Here is a 20776-nt window from a genome sequence, read left to right as displayed (position 1 = left end):
GCTGAAAATGTAATATTCCCTGTTGGCAGGGCATCAAACTTTGTGAGACTTGATAGGTTCCTGCAGGGAAAATCACAGCAATCTGCATTAAAAACATACTGCTCTGCACTGAAAGACCCTTGCAGAACACAGGGAACAAAAAAGAAGGCTTCGGCTCTTAACATTGTAGTCTGCTGGTTTTAACATGAACCTGTGTAAAGAATTACCCTTTACAGTCACAGCGAGAACCTGGAAACAGAATGATAGTTTTCTTCAAGAAAAGACTTTCAAGGGAAAAGACATACAGTTGACAACTGAAAAAACACCGTGTCAGATTGAGTTTTAGATTTAGATTTATAGCTGCTTTTGCTCAAAGTTACCCAAGTCTTTCACTACGTTAGAAATGCTGCAGATAGATTAGGAGGTGGGCGGATTAGAAGCTACAGGTTGTGGACTGCCTTACTGTCTGTAGTAAGGAATAATCCTGGCTCTCCTGGCCTCCAACTCACCATTTTTGTTTCCTAAAAATCTGAATTATTATGGGGTTATCTAGAAATCCATTCAAAGATGGAGTAGACACATAATCATGAAGTAAGATTATTAGTTATTGTGGAAGTTCATTACTTTCAAGGTTGGGAGGGTGGGAGGGCAAGGACCAATATATGTACCAAGCTTAACCAAATTATAATTTTACAATCTTGAGCTGCTAACTTGATATATTTCTTCAGTCTTAATAGTTATCTTTTAAATTTATATATTTTCACATCTATGTAATTGTAACAGAAATGTTTTTATAATATTGTCTACTGCATTATATCATCCAGGCCTTGATTAAAACCATTTAAAATTATTAATTCATGGATGGTGTCATAAAAGTTATTACCAGAATAGGAATACATTTCTGAATGCTCATGGGAACTAATTATATTTGCCATTTCTGATGGAGACATGTATGTTATCTTGTAAGAGTATAGATCTCTCTGTCTGTTATTTAAATGACAACATTATTCATTGGTCCCATTGGCTTAATCAAAATGCTGTGTCTAATGATTATTTTAAAGGACAAATTGCTTTTTCTAACATTAAAATTCAATGTACAGAAAACTTTGAAGTGATAATTTCCTAAGTAATTCATAAACTAAGAGGGAGTGTGATAGAGATAAAAAAAAGTGTTCAATAAGTTGAGTTCAAGCAAAATTGCATCTCTCTCGTTGCTCAAAGTAGGAAAATAATCATAATAAAGAAATAATGAAACAGAATGATGACTGCCTGAGGATAGGTAGCTCCAACTGAAATAAACCAGATAGAAGGTTGATTCAAGGAGAAAATGAAGAAGGAAGTGGTTAGAAGTTTCATAATTGAACTGTTTTAGAGATATTTTCAGAATAAGAAGGGATTTGGTTTGAGGTTTTTTTTTTTTATTGTGGTTATTTAAATGTGCTTTTTTGAAAATAGCCAAAGCAATTAGTTTATGTCAAACTTGCCAAAAATAACAGCTTGAATTAAGCCAGGTTAAAAAATGTACTAAGAAATCTAACCAAGGGAATAAATTTCTTCCATTTTTAAGGTAATATTTCTGAAATTTCTGCAAATAAAGAGTTCTCCAAGGCCATAGTATTTTTGAACAAAATTCAGTTCTCTCACAGATGACCCATGCATCCCTAAAATCTCTGGAAAATGCTGACCAAATGTAGCTACACATAAAAAATAATAAAAACTTCAGGCAGTGCTCATAGGTGAACTGCCATTTTCAGTTTGGTATGTATCAATATTATCATCCTTGTCCTGAAATACACTTAAATATTAATGGAAAAGCAACCTACTTGCATCACAAGTGCTCTTTCAGGCTCTTTGAGGCACTTCAGTTTTAGCAGTGTCTCCTATTCATTTTATGACAGTTTAAGGAGGTTATACCTGTCATTAGCAACTTACCAACATTTTATTGATGTACAAAGACTCAAAGTTTACCATAACTGATCAGCAGTGCCAGAGAAACCTAATTTCAGGGGCTAAACCACATAGGGGCTTAGCACAGTAGCCTTTTACCCAAGTAGAGTTAAAAATAAAATAAAAAGGGAAGGATAAAATGGTTTGGTCCTGCTGCAGTTTTTTTCCTCAAAATGCTTTTTATTGGAGCAAATGTACACAGGAACTTTAGTCCTTGTTGACAGGTCCTGCTTGAAAATCTCTTTACAGTTCCAGTCTCTACCCTGAGCTAATCTAAAGTCCTTCTTAAATATTTCATATGTTGCAAATCACTGAAATGTCAAGAACTAGTGTTCAGTAAGCAGGTGCTGTCAACACAGATGGAGCCATAACACTTGGTTACTGCACCCTTCCCAGGGTGAAACTCAGGACTACTCTTCCTCCTTGAATTGACTCCTCCCCTCAGGTTGATGCATACTAAGCATCATGAATGCTGCCTTGCTGAGAATTGTGAGCAACTTGTACAAAAAACATACTTTTTTTCCCTGTCTGGTGGTTTCTAAAATAGTACTGTTATTGGGAAGTGTCATGGGTTAGGAGAGGCATTCCCTAATTTAGTGCTCCCTTCTCCACCCCGCTCACTCCCCTCCCCTGTCCAATGGGAGATACAAAAGGTAGAGGTTATAGGTTAAGATAAAAACAATTTACTGGAAACGGCACCGAGATAAGAAAAATGAGTAGTACCAGTAACAATATTAATAACAGAAGTGTGCAAAAGAGAGTGATTTATGTGCAAAATGCTCATCTAGTGACACAATGCAACATAACCGCAGATGGTGCCATCCCACTGCTCCTTCCAGCACATTTTTCCTGATCAGAAAGGAACACCCATCTCCTCTGAAACAAGAGAGAGTCCAGTCCCGTCCTGTCCTGCCCTGCCCTTTCCTGTCCCATCCCTTCCTTGCCCTGTCCTCCCCCACCCCTGGAAATTACCTAAATTGGTATGGAATATCCTCTTAGGCACATCCACAGCTGCATCCCGTCAGCTACTGCAAAAATTAACTCTGTCCTGGTCAAAACCAGGACAGGGAGATACATGAAGAACTTATTTATGCTTCTTTTCAAAGTAGATGATTGCTCAGGTAGCTCTTAGGCAAAGTAGGTCTTAAATGTTGTGTGTGTGGTCAGGTTTCAAAGGCATATATGCTCTTTAAATGGAACCCTAACCATTAAATTCCTGAGTTTGCTTCTCACAGGTCTGAATCATATCTCCACAGCTAGTTATTTCTCTGCTGTTACCATTTTGTGCATGCAGTATTTTCTCCCTATACTGCATTCAGATTCATCCATAGAAGCAAAACTCAGAGCAAGAGACTGCTGGCTGTGAAAAAAAAAAAAAAAAAATCAGAGGCTTAAATTAAGACTGAAAATGAAATTTTTTGGCTGCCCCTCAGGTACCACATCAAACAGTTCATTTTTGCAGTCCTAAACCCTCCAAAAATTGAAACATTCCTACACTTTCTTCAGAAGACATAATTTGAGTGACATATGGGATCTAAGTCCTGTACTCTTTTCACTAGATTACCAGTACTAACAGATTCTGTTTATATATTTAAAACTAGTGTTTGTAGGAGAAAACTCTCAAAAGTGTCTGTTGGTTAATCTGTGGAGTACACAGAGTCATGGAATCTACACACTGCAGATGCACAGTAGCAGTGGTCCCAAAGTGATCCTACTAAGACTGGAAACTATCAGTGTTAACAAGGCTTTCCTATGGCTGCAGTGTGGGCTGGTGCCAGAACATGCTGTGCTTAAAGCCTCCCTCATGCTCATCCAATTACCTGGTAAATACATGGCATAAGTGACTTAGAAATATGTACCTCATTGATTCACAATAATATGAAGAGCTTTTGAAAGTGCTACCAAATATTTAAGCTACCATCAACACAAAATGTTCACCTGGCTGGAGTTCACAACCAGTTGTTTGATGAAGGCAGGGCACGGTTACAAGTCCCAGGCCTGTGAGGCACAGCAAGGAGGGCTGTTCATGCTGAAAACAAGCAGTACAACCAGAGATGCACAACAATTATGAACTGCCAGCCTCCAGCCATATGGAATGGTTTCTATAACCATTCCACCAGTATAGCTCTTCAAATTTTTAACTCAGTTCTCTCACATGGATGAACCAGACTTGGCGCTTTCAACCAAACATGCATGAAAATGATCTTTCACAGATTCCATGAGGTGAGCAGCTCTGGTGCATGCATGTGTTGCAGTGGAGCAGGGGATCTTGGCATACAGCGGGAATTTCCTGAGCCAAGGAAACTCCAGGGGATCCCTGAGATTGGCCAGGAGCTGGCAACTCACAGAAGAGTGGCTGATGAGGCATGGGTGGGGCCAGGAGATATGGCACGGGCTGCCCCAAAGGGTCTGCCTCATCTATCCTGGTGCTGACCAATGCGTCCACCCACACAGAGCTGCTGAGGGGAGAGGCTGCAGTGTGGACCTCAGCCTGTGGGTAGGGCCTGGACTGTTCTCCTGGGACAGGGACGGGTAGCAGACCTGTGTAACATCAGGGAGGCTGAGAAGAAGTTAGCTGGTTCCAAGGACAGTCTGCAGTGAACACACAACTCCACAGACAAGCAGCCACAACCTCCCCTGCAGCACATACAGGAGGGAGGGGGTCAATAACACAGAAGAATGGATGCCTGCAAGGGCAAGGACCAGCAACAGGCACAGGCTAAGGTGCCCTTGCAGGACCACCTCATGACTCTGCAGACTGAAGAGGAAAGACCCATTACACTAGGAGAGGAAGAAGAGTTGGAGAGGCTGATGTGAGGACTGGAGCATCTCTCCTATGAAGACAGGCTGAGAGAGCTGAGATTGTTTGGCCTGAAGAAAAGCCACCAGGGAAATCTTATAGCACCTTCCAATACCTAGAGGGGCTACAAGAGAGCTGGAGGATTTTGTACAAGGGCATGTAATGATAGACAAGGGGGAGTGGCTTTAAATTGAAAGAGGGTAGGTTTAGATTAGCTATAAGGAAGAAGGTCTTTACTGTGAGGATGGTGAGCACTGGAACAGGTTGTCCAGAGAAGCTGTGGATGCCCTGTCCCTGGAAGTGTTCAAGGCCATGTTGGATGGGTCTTTTTTCTAGTGGAAGGTGTCCCTGCCCATGGCAGAAGGGTTGGAACTAGATGGTCTTTAAGGTCCCTTCCAATCCAAGCCATTTATGACTCCATGATTTGGGAAAAAAAGTATCTTTAAATCATACACTCTATTCTTTGCTTCTGTCTGCTGACTGGAACTTTAACCATCACAGCAGGACAGGCATTAAATAGTTAAAAAACCAAATGCCATGTTTAGCCACTCCCAAATTGTTCTCCTCTTACAAAATTTGGCTCAATTTTCTGAATTTTCAAACTTTGTAGTCACAGTCAGAGTTTATCTTATGTTCTCTTTTAATTTACACATATCTGACATAGAGTCCTCTTCAGCCAGGCCCATGTGAATAAGCATCTAGTGGTGATTCCTCAATTGAAGTACATAACGCCACTCCATTCTCTCCCAAAACTCATACATTTTAAGGTAATTGCGTGAGTTGAGTTGAGGAAAACTGGAATCCATGAAGTAAAAATCAAAGACATTACCATATGCTCTTGAAAAAGTTAGCAGAGTTGAAAAAGAAATCCAAAATTTGGTCTGGCTTTACTACACAGAATACCTTTTGGGGTTTTTTGGCAAAAACTAATAAACTTCTGGCATCAATGGATATTGCTATCATCCTTCAATACAGTTGCTCTATTCTACAACTATGAATTGTGAATGAAATATCACCTTTGTGTTACTGGACCATTTACCTTGCTCATGACTTTCTTGAGAATTTTTCAGGAGTCTTTTCTCCTCCCTGCAGTTCTTTGTGGTTACTTGTCCTTTTCAGGTCATGCAGAGATGATGTAAAAAGATGTGAGCTCTTGCCCAAGTGTGAAGAGAACTATTTAAATGTGTTATTGAATAGTACTTAGGGAAAACATCTCTATTTCTTCTTTTGCCACAGAGACACCATTGGTAGTTTTTCTGACAGTATTTAATTTGACAGGACCACTTTAAAAATCAGTGTGTGTTATTGTTGTATAAATTAAATATTTTACACTGCAGAATATCAGATAAAGAGACATAATTAATATACACAAGCAGTTCCCTGAAGACAGCAAGGGAAGGGATATCAAGAGATTTGGGCTAAATCTATGATTTTGTGACTTCAACAATTTAAAGTTAACATTGGCAGGTTAAGGCCAAGTTTATTTCCAGTTGAACTAAAATAAGAGAAAACTTCTGATGAAAGCAAGTGAAAGTTTGAGTGCAGAGTTCAGAAATGAAAAATATTATTCATAAATAGAAATTAACAGATGAGAGGTAGTTATATTTGGATGAGATTTAGGCTGGCTTTTTCATTCCTCACAAAGGAACTCAGAAGTACCAGGCAGAATAACTTGACAATCCAGGAGGACAGTACAAGAAAGAAAAAGGGCTAGTAGAAAAGGGAAAAAAGGGAACTTTTTTTAATCACAAAATTAATTTATTAATAGCATGTGGGAACAAAGGCATTAGGGAATGTGAAGGAAAAAAAACCCCATTACGTTGTCCCAGAGGTGCAAGCTGAGAAAATTAATAAAGGAAATACTCATGGCCTGATTATGAATATGTATTTGAAAAGGAAATTTGAAAAGACAAAACAGTCATTGCTTGGAAGGCAAGAAAGAATGATAGTAATCCAGTTGGAAAGTCTTGAGTAGGCAAAAAAGGAGCTAAAATAGCAGTCAGAAGCAGCATTACATTTCTCCAGCTGTCAAATGTCTTTGAAGTGAATAAGAGACTGCATCCAGATCAATATTTTTCTTTATTCTACCAGATAAGACAGAATGCAAGCTTGCATCTGCTACAGGTTGCCAAATACCTTTGTAGGAATAAAAACATATCTATCTATAACGTGAAGTGGGAAATATCATTGTCAGAGGGCTTTAATCTGAAAGACTATGCTAGAAAGGTCCTTCTGCAAATACTAACATTCCTTGGAAATTCTCAGCCTTTGCCTTTACTATTTCTTAACTAAAATGACATTGTCTCCAGCATCAGGAATTTGATGTGAGTTAGAAAGTTACAGAATAAAAGATAAACCAACTCTTGCAGTTTTTTTGAATGCAAGTATACCGTTACTTGTGGAAAACAAAGATTGCAATGTAACAAGGATGTGAAAGTCCTTGAATGCATCCAGAGGAGGGTGACAAAGCTGGTGACAGGGCTGGAAGGCATGTTCTGTGAGGAGCAGCTGGGGACTTTGGGTTTGTCTAGTTTGGAGAAAAGGAGACAAACGGGGGATTTCATTGCCCTCTGCAGCTTCCTGAGGAGAGGAAGTGGAGAGGGATGTTCTGAGCTCTTCTCCCTGGTGTTTAGTGATTGGACATATGGGAATGGTTTAAAGCCATTCCAGGGGAGGTTCAGATGGGACATTAGCAAGCATTTCCTTACTGAGAGGGTGATAAAACACTGGAAGAGGCTTCCTAAAGAGGTGGTTGGTGCCCCAAGCCTGTCAGTGTTTAGCAGTCACTTGGAAAATGCCCTTAATAACAGGCTTTAACCTCTGGTCAGCCCTGAAATGGTCAGGGAATCGGATTAGATGATTACCCTTCCAACCAAAACTGTTCTGTTCTGTTCTGATGTTACCAGTCACTTGCCCAGCACAATCTCATTAATTCTTTCTTTGCTTAACATACCCTTTGATAACTTGATACTAATAGTTTAAAGAGCTGGTGAAGGCTTGAGGCCAAATAAAACACTTTTTTTCCTCCTCCCAACAGTTTCAGAAATCTAAATAAAACTACTAAAGTAATTACTGGTTTTTCATCTTGGCATTGGTCTTGAGTAAAGTTATGGAACAGCTGATCCTGGAACAGATTCATACAAATGTAAGGGGTAATAAAATTAACACCAATAAACGTTCATTCATAGAAAGTAACTCCTGTCAAACTAGCTCAGTGTCATCTTCTGAGCTTATACATTTCTGGTAATATAACATACATTTGTAAGACATCTCATGTGATGCAGTATGACATTTTGATTAAGAAGCTACAATGATAAGAAAATCAGCGTCACATATCAAATTACTAAATTTTGACTACTTGGAAATATCCAAGACATAGCTAGAAAAAACATTATTTACCGGGACTTTCTGTTGAGATACTACATCTTTTGGCTTGATGCTACTTCATACTTCTTTTAATGACAGAGAAGCAATAATAACATTGAGATTGTTAAGCTTATAAGTGACACAAAGGTTGAGGGAGTTGTCAGTAGTAGCTACAAGTCAGATAGCTCTGTAGCCAGGATGAAAGTGACAATAGGTATGTCTGTACTTCAGAACATGTACTCAAGTTGGAGGCAGGTACTTAGGATTGGAGCCTAATGATTTTGCTCTTCCAGAACTGGACACCTGACATTCTGGGTGCTGCAGATCTAAAGGCTATGTAATAGTTCTTGTGAATTAAGAGTTATTTCAAAATATACTCTGTGTTTGAAGATTTATCAGAGACTGGAAGTAATTCCTCTTGTTAAGAGGCCATAAGTGTTTATCTTGAAAGATAAAGGGTAGTAGATTACCATCCCTAAATACCTGCATGAGAAAAACAAAACTGGCTAAAAATCCTTCAGCACTCTAGCAAAGATATACTAAGGCTCAAGGTCTGAGTTCATGCTAGATGACTGCAGACTAAGTCTCAGTTAAAAAACTAACTCAGTTAAAACAGACTCACCTGTTTTTCCCAGTGAGAATAACTAGGCACTGAAAGAACTTCAAGGCTTGTAGTGCAACCCTACTGCTGGAATTTCTTAAAATAAAGATAGGATGCCTTTCTAAAAGATGTTCTACTTTATCAATAACTTTGGGGTTTGCAGCTGTGCTTACTTCAGAAAAATCTCATACCACTCGGAAAATCCAGCCAAATAATCACCATAGTCTCTTTCAGAATGTGGCATGACCAACAGGGAAGGGTTTCCAACAGTGAGGTACTATTTAAAGCTATCCTCAAGACTGTATGTGAGGAACAGTTGAGGTGGAGTAGATGTCAGTATGGATAGAAAGAAACAGGCTACTCCATTCCATGATTATATAAAAGATGTCATAGTAATATAATACAGTCACAATGATTGTGGATGATGCCAAACTCATGAGCATTTTACTTATGCAAAAAGAGTATCAGGTCAAGAAAAATGGTTTTTTGTTTGGGGTTTTTCTTTATTTAATGTATAAAAATAAATTCTGAGGAAGAAAAAGAAAGCATTTTATTTGAAAGTGTTAACATGGAATTTTTTGATGGCTAATTAAAAACTATTTCAACTGGTTTGGGAATTACAAGCTCATCAAATCCAGTCCTGTGGGACTGTGTAACAAACTGCAACACAAATGGGCCTCCTCCCACAAACAACAGCTCTTGTGAGTAAGAATTTCAGTTCTAGAGATAAATGAGAAGTGATCAGCATTGAAAGGCATCATGAAACTAGTGGTTCTCAGTGCTTTTTAAGAGCAAAGTGAATCCAACAGTCATTAATATTGTGTATCCTCAGATGTCCTACAGTATTTGATGCTCTGTGGAGTGTGAAAAAATATTTTGTTCGAAAAGCATTGCACAGCTCATCAATAAACCCTCTCAGGAAAAGATTCCTACATAAAAGACATTCATTTTCACTCTGATCCTTCATCTACCTTCACTGACATCGGCAGCTATGGTAATTTATTATTGTTTTTACTTCATCTGCTATTGTTCACTTCTATTCTTCAAACACAAAAGAAAACCTATATATGGAAAATAGCAAGACTTCTTAGGAATAGTGAGTAATGGATCATGCCATGCTGCACCGTATTTGTATATTGATTTTCTCTCAGACTGATACATGAATTCAAATGGAGATTATGTGTGTAACTTTTCTACTGATAAGGCAGAAATTGAACTGGACTGGTAATCATGGATCAAATTCCTCTTATGATATTATACATTTTTATTCCCACTATGTGGCTGGATGAAACTGCATTTTTTGGAGGATTTTACAATATTTCTTGTACCTTACAACAGCCAAATTAAAATTCCTTTGGTTTCAGTGGTTCCATATTTCAAAGAATACATGAAATGATACTTCATGTTGCAAAATGAAAATGTCATTATGTTTAGAGATAATAGGATTTAACATCCTGAGAGCAATTCTGGTGCTCATAATACCTCATAGATGAATAACATGCTACAGCTTCACATGGCTTAGTGGGAAGAGAGCTTTAATATACAGTAATATGACTGGGAAGACAGAATAGGTGTATTTGGCAGGACAGCTTGCATAATAAATAAACACATAAGTATACAAATAAACGAAACAGTCTTGATCATGCCACCAAACACTAAAATAGTAGTAATTTCTTTTTCAAACCTTCTATTCTTTGAAATAATTCTGGAGGTCAATTGTATTCATGGGCCTTTATACACCTCCTGAATACATTCAAAGTATCCCAGACACTTAACAGAAAATATGAGATACAGAGAGTGAAATGATTGCGGTTGAATCAAAAGTAACTGTCTTTGAAACTGTCACTTTCAACTGTCAGTGGCATATAAAGAATTGTTTAGGGCACAAGAAATACTGACTAGTAGGTTTCAAATTACCTTGGGACACAATTTAAGTCTTAAAAAATTGTGTCTTTTGCTTATTTCATTTCAGTTCTCCATGAAAAGTTCCAGTATACAACATATGTATGGTAATGATTCTGAGGAAAAAAAGATCAATATAAAGAAGTTAGGACTTTGAACAAATTCGTTTATTTTTCAGATTCAATATTAAATGCCAAAATCAGAGGATGCAATAACTTTATGTGCTAAAAAAATAGTCATTAGTTTTTAAAAGCAGGTAATAGTTCATTTAACAAAACTGTCATTTTAGAAAACTCTTGAAAATGCTGCTTGCATCAAAGAAAATAAAAGTTCAGCATCCAAGGAAGAACAAACAGAATAAATGTGAAATATTTTATGGTGATGAAAAAAATGGATAGCCTCAAGTAAAAATATGTTTCTTCATATTATATTCTTGATATTACACAAAGCAATAAACCCAATATAATATCTTGTGGATCTGCCAGGTTTGGAAGACATCTTGGTCAGATTTGACTTTAAAAATTCTTTTGCCTTGAGACAACCTGTGATCTGATCTTTGTTTTTCACTTCTAATCTGACACTATTTGATTTTTATTATGCATGCTAATGCATATGTGTATACTTATAATTGGACATGATTTCTACAGGCACAAACAGTGCTATTAGGGTTAGTTGGTATTTTGAGGGTTTTTTTCCACTGTGTACTGATACAGTGATTTTTCTATGATAATAGGAAACTTTAGCAATAATTTTGCATCATGGTGTGAACATATTCCTGGAAAATTTGCTTTTCAAGTGTAAGAGCTGAAAGCCAAATCTGGGCTACACTGCTCTAGTACATGCACACACACACAGGGAGACACATCCTGATAATGCTAAAGGCAATTATGAACTCAAAACCAGAGATCTTCAGGACACAGAAAGCTCTTTTGATCTATTGCTTAAGATCGTTGCCTGTGACTAGACACCAAGCCACATAGCTACTATGGAAATACATGTAAAAAGGACACCTCTGAAGCCTTGAATGCATTTTTCCTGAGGATAAACATGCAGCTTAAGGAGACATGTATTAGTGTAGCAGTGCCTGTTACCACTCCAGGAACACTTACTTGAGACAAGGTGTAACTATCTTTCTCTGCTGTACACATGCTCCCATCCAAGCACAATATCCAGGTGTCACTGAGAAATACCTAAATGCCAAAGCAGCATAGAGGAATCTAAGACTAGCTCTTAAGCGACAGCATGACCTCAATCATTTTGTTCTTCCTTTTGTCTTGGAAGCATTTGTTCTAGACTGCTGTGGAGCAGAAATTGTTCCCACAGATGAAAACTCATGTTGTATGTTGACTGACCCATTTTGGAGGAGCCAGAATAAGGCTGCAATAAGTCCTCAGCATTTCTTCATTATTTATGATGATGCTGAAGAAAATAAAGGCATTTTTAACTATACTTTCATGACTTTCATTTGTCCTACATTTTTCTTCAAAAGAACTGCAAAATTCTGTTTTCACCCATGTGTTTTTTGTCTTAATAATAGCTCATTTTGAAGTCATAACCACTTATGATTACATTAAGCTATTTCTTCTACGATTTTGTTGAGTTTTTGGATCTTCCAAAGTTGAAACTTGCTCTAAACCTGGCTGGAGATAAAGTCATGTTAGGATGGGATACCAGCTCTGAAGACAAAACGGCTGATGAAGTATTAATAATAGGCAATGTAATTGAAGTAATCACAATCCACCTTTTTATTTTCTTAGTAGTTTTAGTAAGAAGATAGGTTGACCCTCCACTAGGTATACCTCTGAGGTATTGGGATGAAGGCCTGGGATGTGAAAAGAGCTAGTTCACATGACTCTTCCATCAGATTTTGAATCACAGAATCATAGAATCAGAGAATGGCTTGTTGCAAGGGACCAGTTCCAACCCCACTGCCATGGGCAGGGACGCCTCCCACTAGACCAGGCTGATCAGAGCTCCATCCAACCTGGCCTTGAACCCTCATGGAGACACGGCATCCACAACTTCACTGGACCGCCTGTTTTAGTGCCTCACCACCTTCACAGTAAAGAATTTTTCCCTAATATCGAATTTAAACCTGCTCTCTCTGTTTGAATCTATTCCCTCTTGTTCTGTCACTACATGCTCTTAAAAAGAGTCTCCATTTTTCTTGTAGGCTCTCTTCAGTACTGGAAGGCAATTAGGTCTTCTGAAGTCTTCTTTTTTCAAGGCTGAACAATCCCCATTATCTGAATTAGGCACGGTTGGGTTTTGTAACACTGCCTGTGTTCCTGCCTGACTTTGAACTGAGATACTCTTTCCAGCCAGTGCAGAATTTGGAACCGTGTCTTGAACCTGAAACTTGTACATTCCCAGTTGGCACCAGCACTGCCACAATAGCTTCACTTCCAATTCCGCATGCATCTCTTCCAATAAACCTCTCTGGTGAACATTTTGCAAGAACTTCTGTGCATACTGACTAGAAAATTGTCAGCTTACTAAGGAAGAAGAGAAACCTAGCTCAGAAAATAAAAAAATTGAGCTTTGGGAAGCAAAGATCAGAAAACAGGTTGAGGGTGACATGAATAGTTAATGGCAAGATTAAATTAGGTCTTCTCTTGGCTTCCAAATGAAAAAAAAAAAAGTATTGAAGATTGGAAAGTTAGTTTCCTTGCTATTAAGTAAATTTGATTTGTTAAGATAATGAGGAAGATGCCTCAATCTCTGTGGTCTTTCTGATCAACAAAGAAATACTCATGACACGCAGCATCACTCCTCATTTTAGTGACTAGGACTCTCTTCTGTAATAAAACTCTTGTAACAACATGGATAAACTCTGCCACTCCTCGTTGTTTTGCAGTTCTAGTGGTAGACAATTGGCATGTAACCTTTATTCACATGCTGAATCCTGAATCAGCTCTGTGTATGCATTGTACCTTCATATTTCAGTCTTCGTAAAGTTAATAATTATTTATCTTTTTTCTAAGTTAATTGTTAACCTCAGAGTATAATGGAAGGATGAATGAAAGTGTGACATAGGATAGTATGGTATAGTTTGAGTAAATAAATTATTTACAGTATCTAATTTTATATTTTTTAATTTATTTATTTTTAATAAAATAGCAAATTGTTTTCTCCTCAAACATTTTACTTTCAAGGGAGCTGTTCTTGGTGCAAAAATCTGACCCTTAGTCTTCAATAGTCAAAAAAAAATTTGCTATAGTTTGACACTGTCCATTAAAATCCACAGCAGTTATTACACTGCAAATCATTCTTGTTCTAAATAGTGTCCTACTTTCAAACTAGAAACTTAGGCTAATATAAGTCCTATGGGTCACAGCCAGCAGTCAACTTGGTTTCATGGGAAGCGTTGCTACACTATTGTGATTACTCCAGATTTGTTGCCTAAAGGTGCAGATTTTGCTCCCTTTATACAGAACTGTTCATGCTCTATTTTGCCTCAAGATAGTTTTCATTATTTCAGTGAATTGATCATTCATCAATCATTCAGTTAAAAGTTAGTTTTCCTTCCTGGGAATATTATTTAAGTCGTTAAAAGGTAGAATTCCTCTCTGGGTTTAAAAATGAAGTGTCTTGGTATTAGTGATTCCAGTGGTCCTTTGCTAGGCAACCACTGTGTGATTACTTTCCAATCAAGTGCATTGGTTTAATGACAGGCAGTTTGGAAGGAGATTTTTCCCATCTTGCCTTTGTCACACTATGAGCCCCAGCGCCCCTTCTAGCAGTGGCAGTAACAGCAGGTGGAGCTCTGAAGGCTCCCAAAGGTGCAAGGAGACACTGAGCAAAGCTCTTGAAAGTGTTTTTCCCTCCTTTGAGTTGCTCATGACTGCATAACGTACAGAATGAATTGTATCCCAGAAGAGAGGAGAATCTTTCAGAAGAGAGGAGAGTTTCTTTGTACAGATTATTTTGTATGTTTAGAGAAAGAAATAAATGTACCAGGGCTACTTTTCTTTAATGTGAGTGAAGTGCTTTCAGATACATAGAGAATATTTGCTTCTGGAAGGAATAATGTGAAGAATAATATCATCATCATCATCATGCAATTTGGAGCAGTGCAATAAGGAAAGTAGCCAAAGCACATACTCTTCTGAATGCAATGAGAGAATCCAGTAATCTCGATAGAAGTTGACTTGTCTGAGGATAGAACTGAAGTGGTAATTTAGATGAACATTTTAATTTACCATATCTTTTTTTAAAAATCATTCAGTATATGTTGTACAGAAGCATACTTGCCTCTGAGAGCAGACACAACACTGGTGCTTTCAGCTGGGGCTCTGAATTTAAAGAGTGGTGATTTCTTCCTCCCACGAACATTATCAGCAGCATTCATTGTCTCATAAGCATGGTTTGAGTACTGTAAGAGAACCAGCAAATTCTCCTCTTACTTCTTCTTTGCATCACTAGTTCCAGTGAAGCAAATTGCTTGGTATATTATCTATCAGTGTGTTCCCATAAACACACAGCAGCACAGAGGGTACAGTACATAAGTCCTTATGCACAGCTGTTGCCTGTATGCCTGGGTCTGCCTTCTTCATTGTGAGAATATCTGTGGATCTCAGGCAAGAAAAGGAAGGAAGGAATTCGGAAGGAATTCGGAAGGAATTCGGAAGGAAGGAAGGAAGGAAGAAGGAAGGAAGGAAGGAAGGAAGGAGAAGGAAGGAAGGAAGGAAGGAAGGAAGGAAGGGAAAGAATTCGGAAGGAAGGAAAAAAAGGAAGGAAGGAAGGAAGGAAGGAAGGAGAAGGAAGGAAGGAAAGGAAGGAAGGAAGGAAGGAATTCGGAAGGAAGGAAGGAAGGAAGGAAGAAGGAAGGAAGAAGGAGGAAGGAAGGAAGGAAGGAAGGAAGGAAAGAATTCGGAAGGAAGGAAGAAGGAAGGAAGGAAGGAAGGAAGGAAAGGAAGGAGGAAGGAAGGAATTCGGAAGGAAAGGAAGGAAGAGAAGATTCGGAAGGAAGGAAGGAAGGAAGGAAGGAAGGAAGGAAGGGGAAGGAAGGAAGGAAGGAAGGAGGAAGAAAGAATTCGGAAGGAGGAAGGAAGGAAGAAAGGAAGGAAGGAAGGAAGGAAGGAAGGAAGGAAGGAAGGAAGGAAGGAAGGAAGGAAAGGAAGGAAGGAAGGAAGGAAGAAGGAAGAAGGAAGGAAGGAATTCGGAAGGAAGGAAGGGAAGGGGGGAAGGAAGAAGGAAGGAAGGAAGGAAAGGAAGAAGAGAAGGAAGGGAAGGAAGGAAGGAAGGAGGAAGAAGGAAGAGGAAGGAAGGAAGGAATTCGGAAGGAAGGAAGGAAGGAAAGGAAGGAAGGGAGGAGGAAGGAAGGAAGGAAGGAAGAATTCGGAAGGAAGAGAAGGAAGGAAGGAATTCGGAATTCGGAAGGAAGGAAGGAAGGAAGGAAGGAAGGAAGGAAGGAAGGAAGGAAGGAAGGAAGGAAGGAATTGTGCATATCCTATATAAGGATGAAGACATCAACTTTAAACAGGAGAAAAGGAGGAAAAGATCTAAAATACCCTTTAAAATGTCAAGAAGATTATTATATTTAAATAAAATAACCTTAGCATCCTCACAGAAGTAGCCCAATTTAGCTCTCACCGTGGAATCAAGGGGTGTGGTTAACTCCTTGTATAATCTGCAAGTGTCTGCAATGTTTTTGTCCGCATCTCAGCCACTCGCTCTTCTTTTTTAATCACAGGAGAGAAATAGAAATATTTTGAAAACATTCACCTTCTAAGATGTGCCTCTAAAGCAGATAAGACAAACCGTATACTGAAAGTACCAATTTCTTTTCATTAAGTGTAGAAAGGAGGCCACAGTGTGAAGGTCATCTGTAGAATTTGTCTTCTAGATGTCTAAAATCACAGGAAATTAATCCTGCCTGAAAGACACTAAATCAGTTAATGACTAATTGTGATGATGGACTCTCTACATCATTTAATGTGCAATAATTTTCTCCCACTCTCATGTTTAACAGGTTTATTTTCATCAAAGACTTGGAAACAGGGACTCTTTTACTTTCCCAGTATCTTACAGTGCAGTATCTACTCCTACTCTCAGTTTCTGTGCTGGGTATCAAGACCACACTATTGAGAGGAGCAGTGACCTGTGTGGGTACTGGAATTGTGTATATCATATATTGTTATACACAGTGGAGGTGTGCAGGTTGTGCTTGACTTTATACCATTCTCAGGCAGCTCATCCATAAACACATAGTTCTAGATAAAGGAACTAAGTAAAGGAAATGGAAAGGCTCAACATTTTTGCTATAGAGTCTTTGATTTCATTTTTTGCTCATTCTTCTACCTTGACAGACAGTGTTTAACTCATTAACATTTCTTCCATTCTTTTCACTTGGTTCATGTCAGTAGAAGCACTGGTTTACACTCCACCTGATTCTTTACACAAATGATCTCAGTTGCTGTGGTGTAAGTCTTTCTTCAGTGAGGCAAACCAGTCTAACAATAAGCCAGCAGAACCTATGGTTACTAACCCACATCAATTCCCTGGTGCCATTCCCTGCACAAACTGCTGGGTATTCATGGAATGACAATAACCCTTAGCCTTTAGAACAACCCAAAAGCCTCACTATGTCATGATATTCTGCAATACCTCCTATTTGTAACAGCAGTGAGCTCTATAAGCAAGGCTTCTGAAATGACTGTCCAGTTTCTTGGGGTCAGACAGTTTTCACTGGCACAATTCTTGTCAAAATGTATACTTTCATCTAACAGCAGCATTATGGACACTTTCACAGGCTTGTCAACCTCTTCCAAATATATCTATCTCAAAATAATGTACTTTACACATAGGAACTTTTCCTTTGACACATTCCCCTGTTCCCACCATCAGGTTTTTATTTACCTTTAACTTTATAACTTATGATAATTCATTGATTTTATAGTGCCTTCAAAGATGCTTTGGATTAAAGTTACTTTTACTGAATTAATTTCTTTTCTATATAATATTTAGCTGTAGTCAAATTACCCACTGTATTAAATGAATTTGTTTATATGTTACTAGATGATTAAGTTTTAATTTGCCTCAACTAATAAACCCATTGTGCTTCTGCTTGGGTGAGTTGTATGTACATTCCTTGGGGGATTAATCTTTATATGCTTCCAATTTCTTCATTCTTCCGATGGTTTGCTGTAACAGGACAGAGTTACTTAGCTATTGCAAATGATGCCTTCTGAAAATATCATACTCTAGAAAGTTAAGGTTTGTAACAAGAAGCCATAAAATTTATTATTAGGCCTAATCTGATGTAGTCAGGCAAAACCACATAAAAATTCCCTGGCATATAAGCGCTCCTTTACATCTGAAACGGAAACAACCTACTTCAAGTGAAGTACAGAAATCAGTCCCAGTTCAGTTTTATTGCTGTTATTCACTGTAACTGTCTGAGAGAGAAAGATAGTTAACATCTATGAGGCTGACAGAGCTGTTAGTAAGGGCAGAAGTGATAAGGTCAGTAGCCTCTACTGAGGAGAGAAGGAGAAACAGATTATTATCCCCTGTGAAATCACAAGGGCTAGCAGAAGAGGTACAGTGAAAAAAATCATATAATGTGAGATAAACTAACCTTCTTACTGAGTTCTTGAATTTACGATTTTCACTATACAGCAGAATAATAAACTTTGTGTTCAGACTGACCTTCTGACAATACCACAAATGGCCACAACTGTTTTGAAATGAGGAATGCCAACAAAACCAGTGTCTCACCAGCACTGAGGTTCTAGTGTCCATAAATGATTTCTTGTGTAAAGGCATACTCATGTGCATGCTACATTTGCCATAAAGACCCCTATTTTCAGATTCGTATCTCAAAAGAAGATAACAGAAGTCACTCAAACCTGAAATTAGGGCACAGAAGACAAAGCCTGCAGAAGGAAGGATTTTGTGTGCCATGGTTGCAGAATCTGGTGAATGACAGTACCTTCACATTTGTGGCCATGAAGAGATCCAGAAATACAAAGTCTGGAAATTCAAGATGCCTTTCAAAACTTTATTCATCCAGAATGATTGCTGAGAGGCTCTGCCTGTCCAAATACATAATTTCCACAGAGACCTAAAACTTAAGGATATTAGAATGGCAAGGAAAAATTAAATTTCACATGAGCATTACTGAGCAGATGCTGTTGAAACTAAAAAATATTTCATATGCAATGTTTTTATGAAACTTAGAATATTAGCAGGTTAGTGAACTGATACTGTCTGCATCCCATCACAATGTGAATTTCCTTTTTGTACTATTGTTGCAGGTGATTATGTAGTCATGACTATATACTTCGACTTAAGTAGAAGAATGGGATACTTTACTATACAAACATACATTCCCTGTATATTAACAGTTGTTCTTTCCTGGGTATCCTTTTGGATCAAAAAAGATGCCACCCCAGCAAGAACAGCATTAGGTAAGTTGCTAATAATTTCCTTTTCTGATGTTTCTACACTACAATTTGAAAATGTCAGCTTCCTTTCAAAGACACTGCTAGGTATACACTTTGGATTATTACTACTACGTCTTGCAGACCCATATCTACTTATTACTGAGACCTCTGGGTGTTTTCTTGTAACAGGGTAATTAAAAGTAAACTAGTCTGAGCCTTTGGATGACACTGCCACCTATTTTGCATAAAACTCTTGAATTAATGTCTGTCTCCTTGTTCTCACCATGATATTTTAGTGACATTTTTGAAGAATTAATTAATTGCATTGCGGGCTTCCTTCCCTTCTGTAACTCTCCCCCACTGGGCATTATGTCTTATATATACAGAAAACTGTGGGATATAATAGTATTAACTCATGCAAAGTGTTTTAGCTTGCATGCTTGAAGTTAAGCTTCACACTGGGTGTATTGATATTTTTCATAGATTGTGGAGATTTATGCTGGTATAGGTTTTCCAGAAACTCATTTGTGTCAGTACCGGCACGTGCATTTTGGCAATGTGCATTAGTATACGCTTATAACTGTTGACTTAGACTTAGAAATTTTTTCCAATGTCTATGGGAAAACCTGTGGGTTTTGCCAGCATCAAGAGTATAGGGGTATATAATAGGCAATTATATGTAAACATCAGAACCAAAGGAAAAACAATTTCTCAGTTCACATTACGGTTGCTAGGTCTGCCAATGTAAACTGATTCAGAAATCTACCAGTCTAGGAAAAAAGGGGAGGCTGTGTCAAAGTCTGCATGTCTGTTTTCAAGCAGAGGGGTTATCATTCCCAGCTCTTCATTGCATCCTCCTGCTGGAGTTTGTTACTATGTAGGTCCATTTTTCTGAGGTTGTTTTACAGGAAAGGAATACTCAGCCCTCATTCCCTCCACATGAGTCCCAAAGGGCCAGTACACCATGGCTCCAGCAACAGGATGACCAAAAAGACTCACAGTTTTTCTGTTATCCAGTAACACCTCCAGGACAGCAAAAAGACCATACACAGGTGAGGACAGAGCAGCTTACACTGCCTGTTCCTGGCTGTGTACACTTGCCTCTGATAGCCATAGGTCTTAAGTGTACCTCTCTGCTGAAATTGAACTCTTTTCTTCTTAAATTGGGTGACTCAGGGGAGATAAGGAAAGACTGACTGTTCTCCGTTTTCTTTAAAAGGGAGTCTGAAGCCCCATGCATGGGGGAGAGTCACACAACATCCAGTTGGGTTATCTTTCTTAATGCATGAAAGAGACAAAAGACATCTAACACTTTTTGCATTATTGGTTTCCCATAAGCATTTTTCATATCCTGTACCTAAGGGTGGTTCCCCACACCACATAGTTCAGTTTTCCCATTAATTAGATACAGAAATCTGTTCGATCACTAATCACTAACATGTGATTCTCCACCTCACCCCTCAGCCAGTTCAGGGAAAAAATGTATTCAGATACCGATGTCATGAATTTGGAGTAAGGACATAAAAATTAGTAGATCCAAGGCTCTACTCAATGGATGTCATGACTCACTCCTAAAACTCCAGCTGAGAATTAAATCCCATAGGCTAAAATACAACTGGTCTAAAAATAAAGTCAAATATATATGGGTCACTTTTGTGCACAGAGTCCTGTTGCTCCCAAATTGGCAATGGCCTGTTGACTCCCAGGATACAGTAAGCAGATGCTCCCATTTTGCTGTAGACCTGCTTATAAAATGCAACTTATAAATCTGTCTGAGCAACAGCACACATC

At 38.4% G+C, this 20776-nt stretch overlaps 1 protein-coding gene across 2 annotated transcripts in view; it reads left to right on the top strand.

The window, feature by feature from the left end:
* The window catches only part of GABRG3 (gamma-aminobutyric acid type A receptor subunit gamma3), a 310103-nt gene that overhangs the window by 272631 nt on the left and 16696 nt on the right, over positions 1 to 20776 (top strand). For both annotated transcript variants that reach the window (XM_039548246.1, XM_039548241.1), the window contains exon 7: positions 18857 to 19009. In XM_039548246.1, coding sequence (XP_039404180.1) covers positions 18857 to 19009 — 153 coding nt within the window. The remainder of the gene's footprint in view (positions 1 to 18856; positions 19010 to 20776) is intronic.

The sequence above is a fragment of the Corvus cornix genome, chromosome 1 (assembly GCF_000738735.6).
Source record: "Corvus cornix cornix isolate S_Up_H32 chromosome 1, ASM73873v5, whole genome shotgun sequence".
NCBI lineage: Eukaryota > Metazoa > Chordata > Aves > Passeriformes > Corvidae > Corvus > Corvus cornix.
The sequence above is the reverse complement of the archived record's forward strand: the minus strand, read 5'-3'. Positions and strand labels throughout refer to the sequence as shown.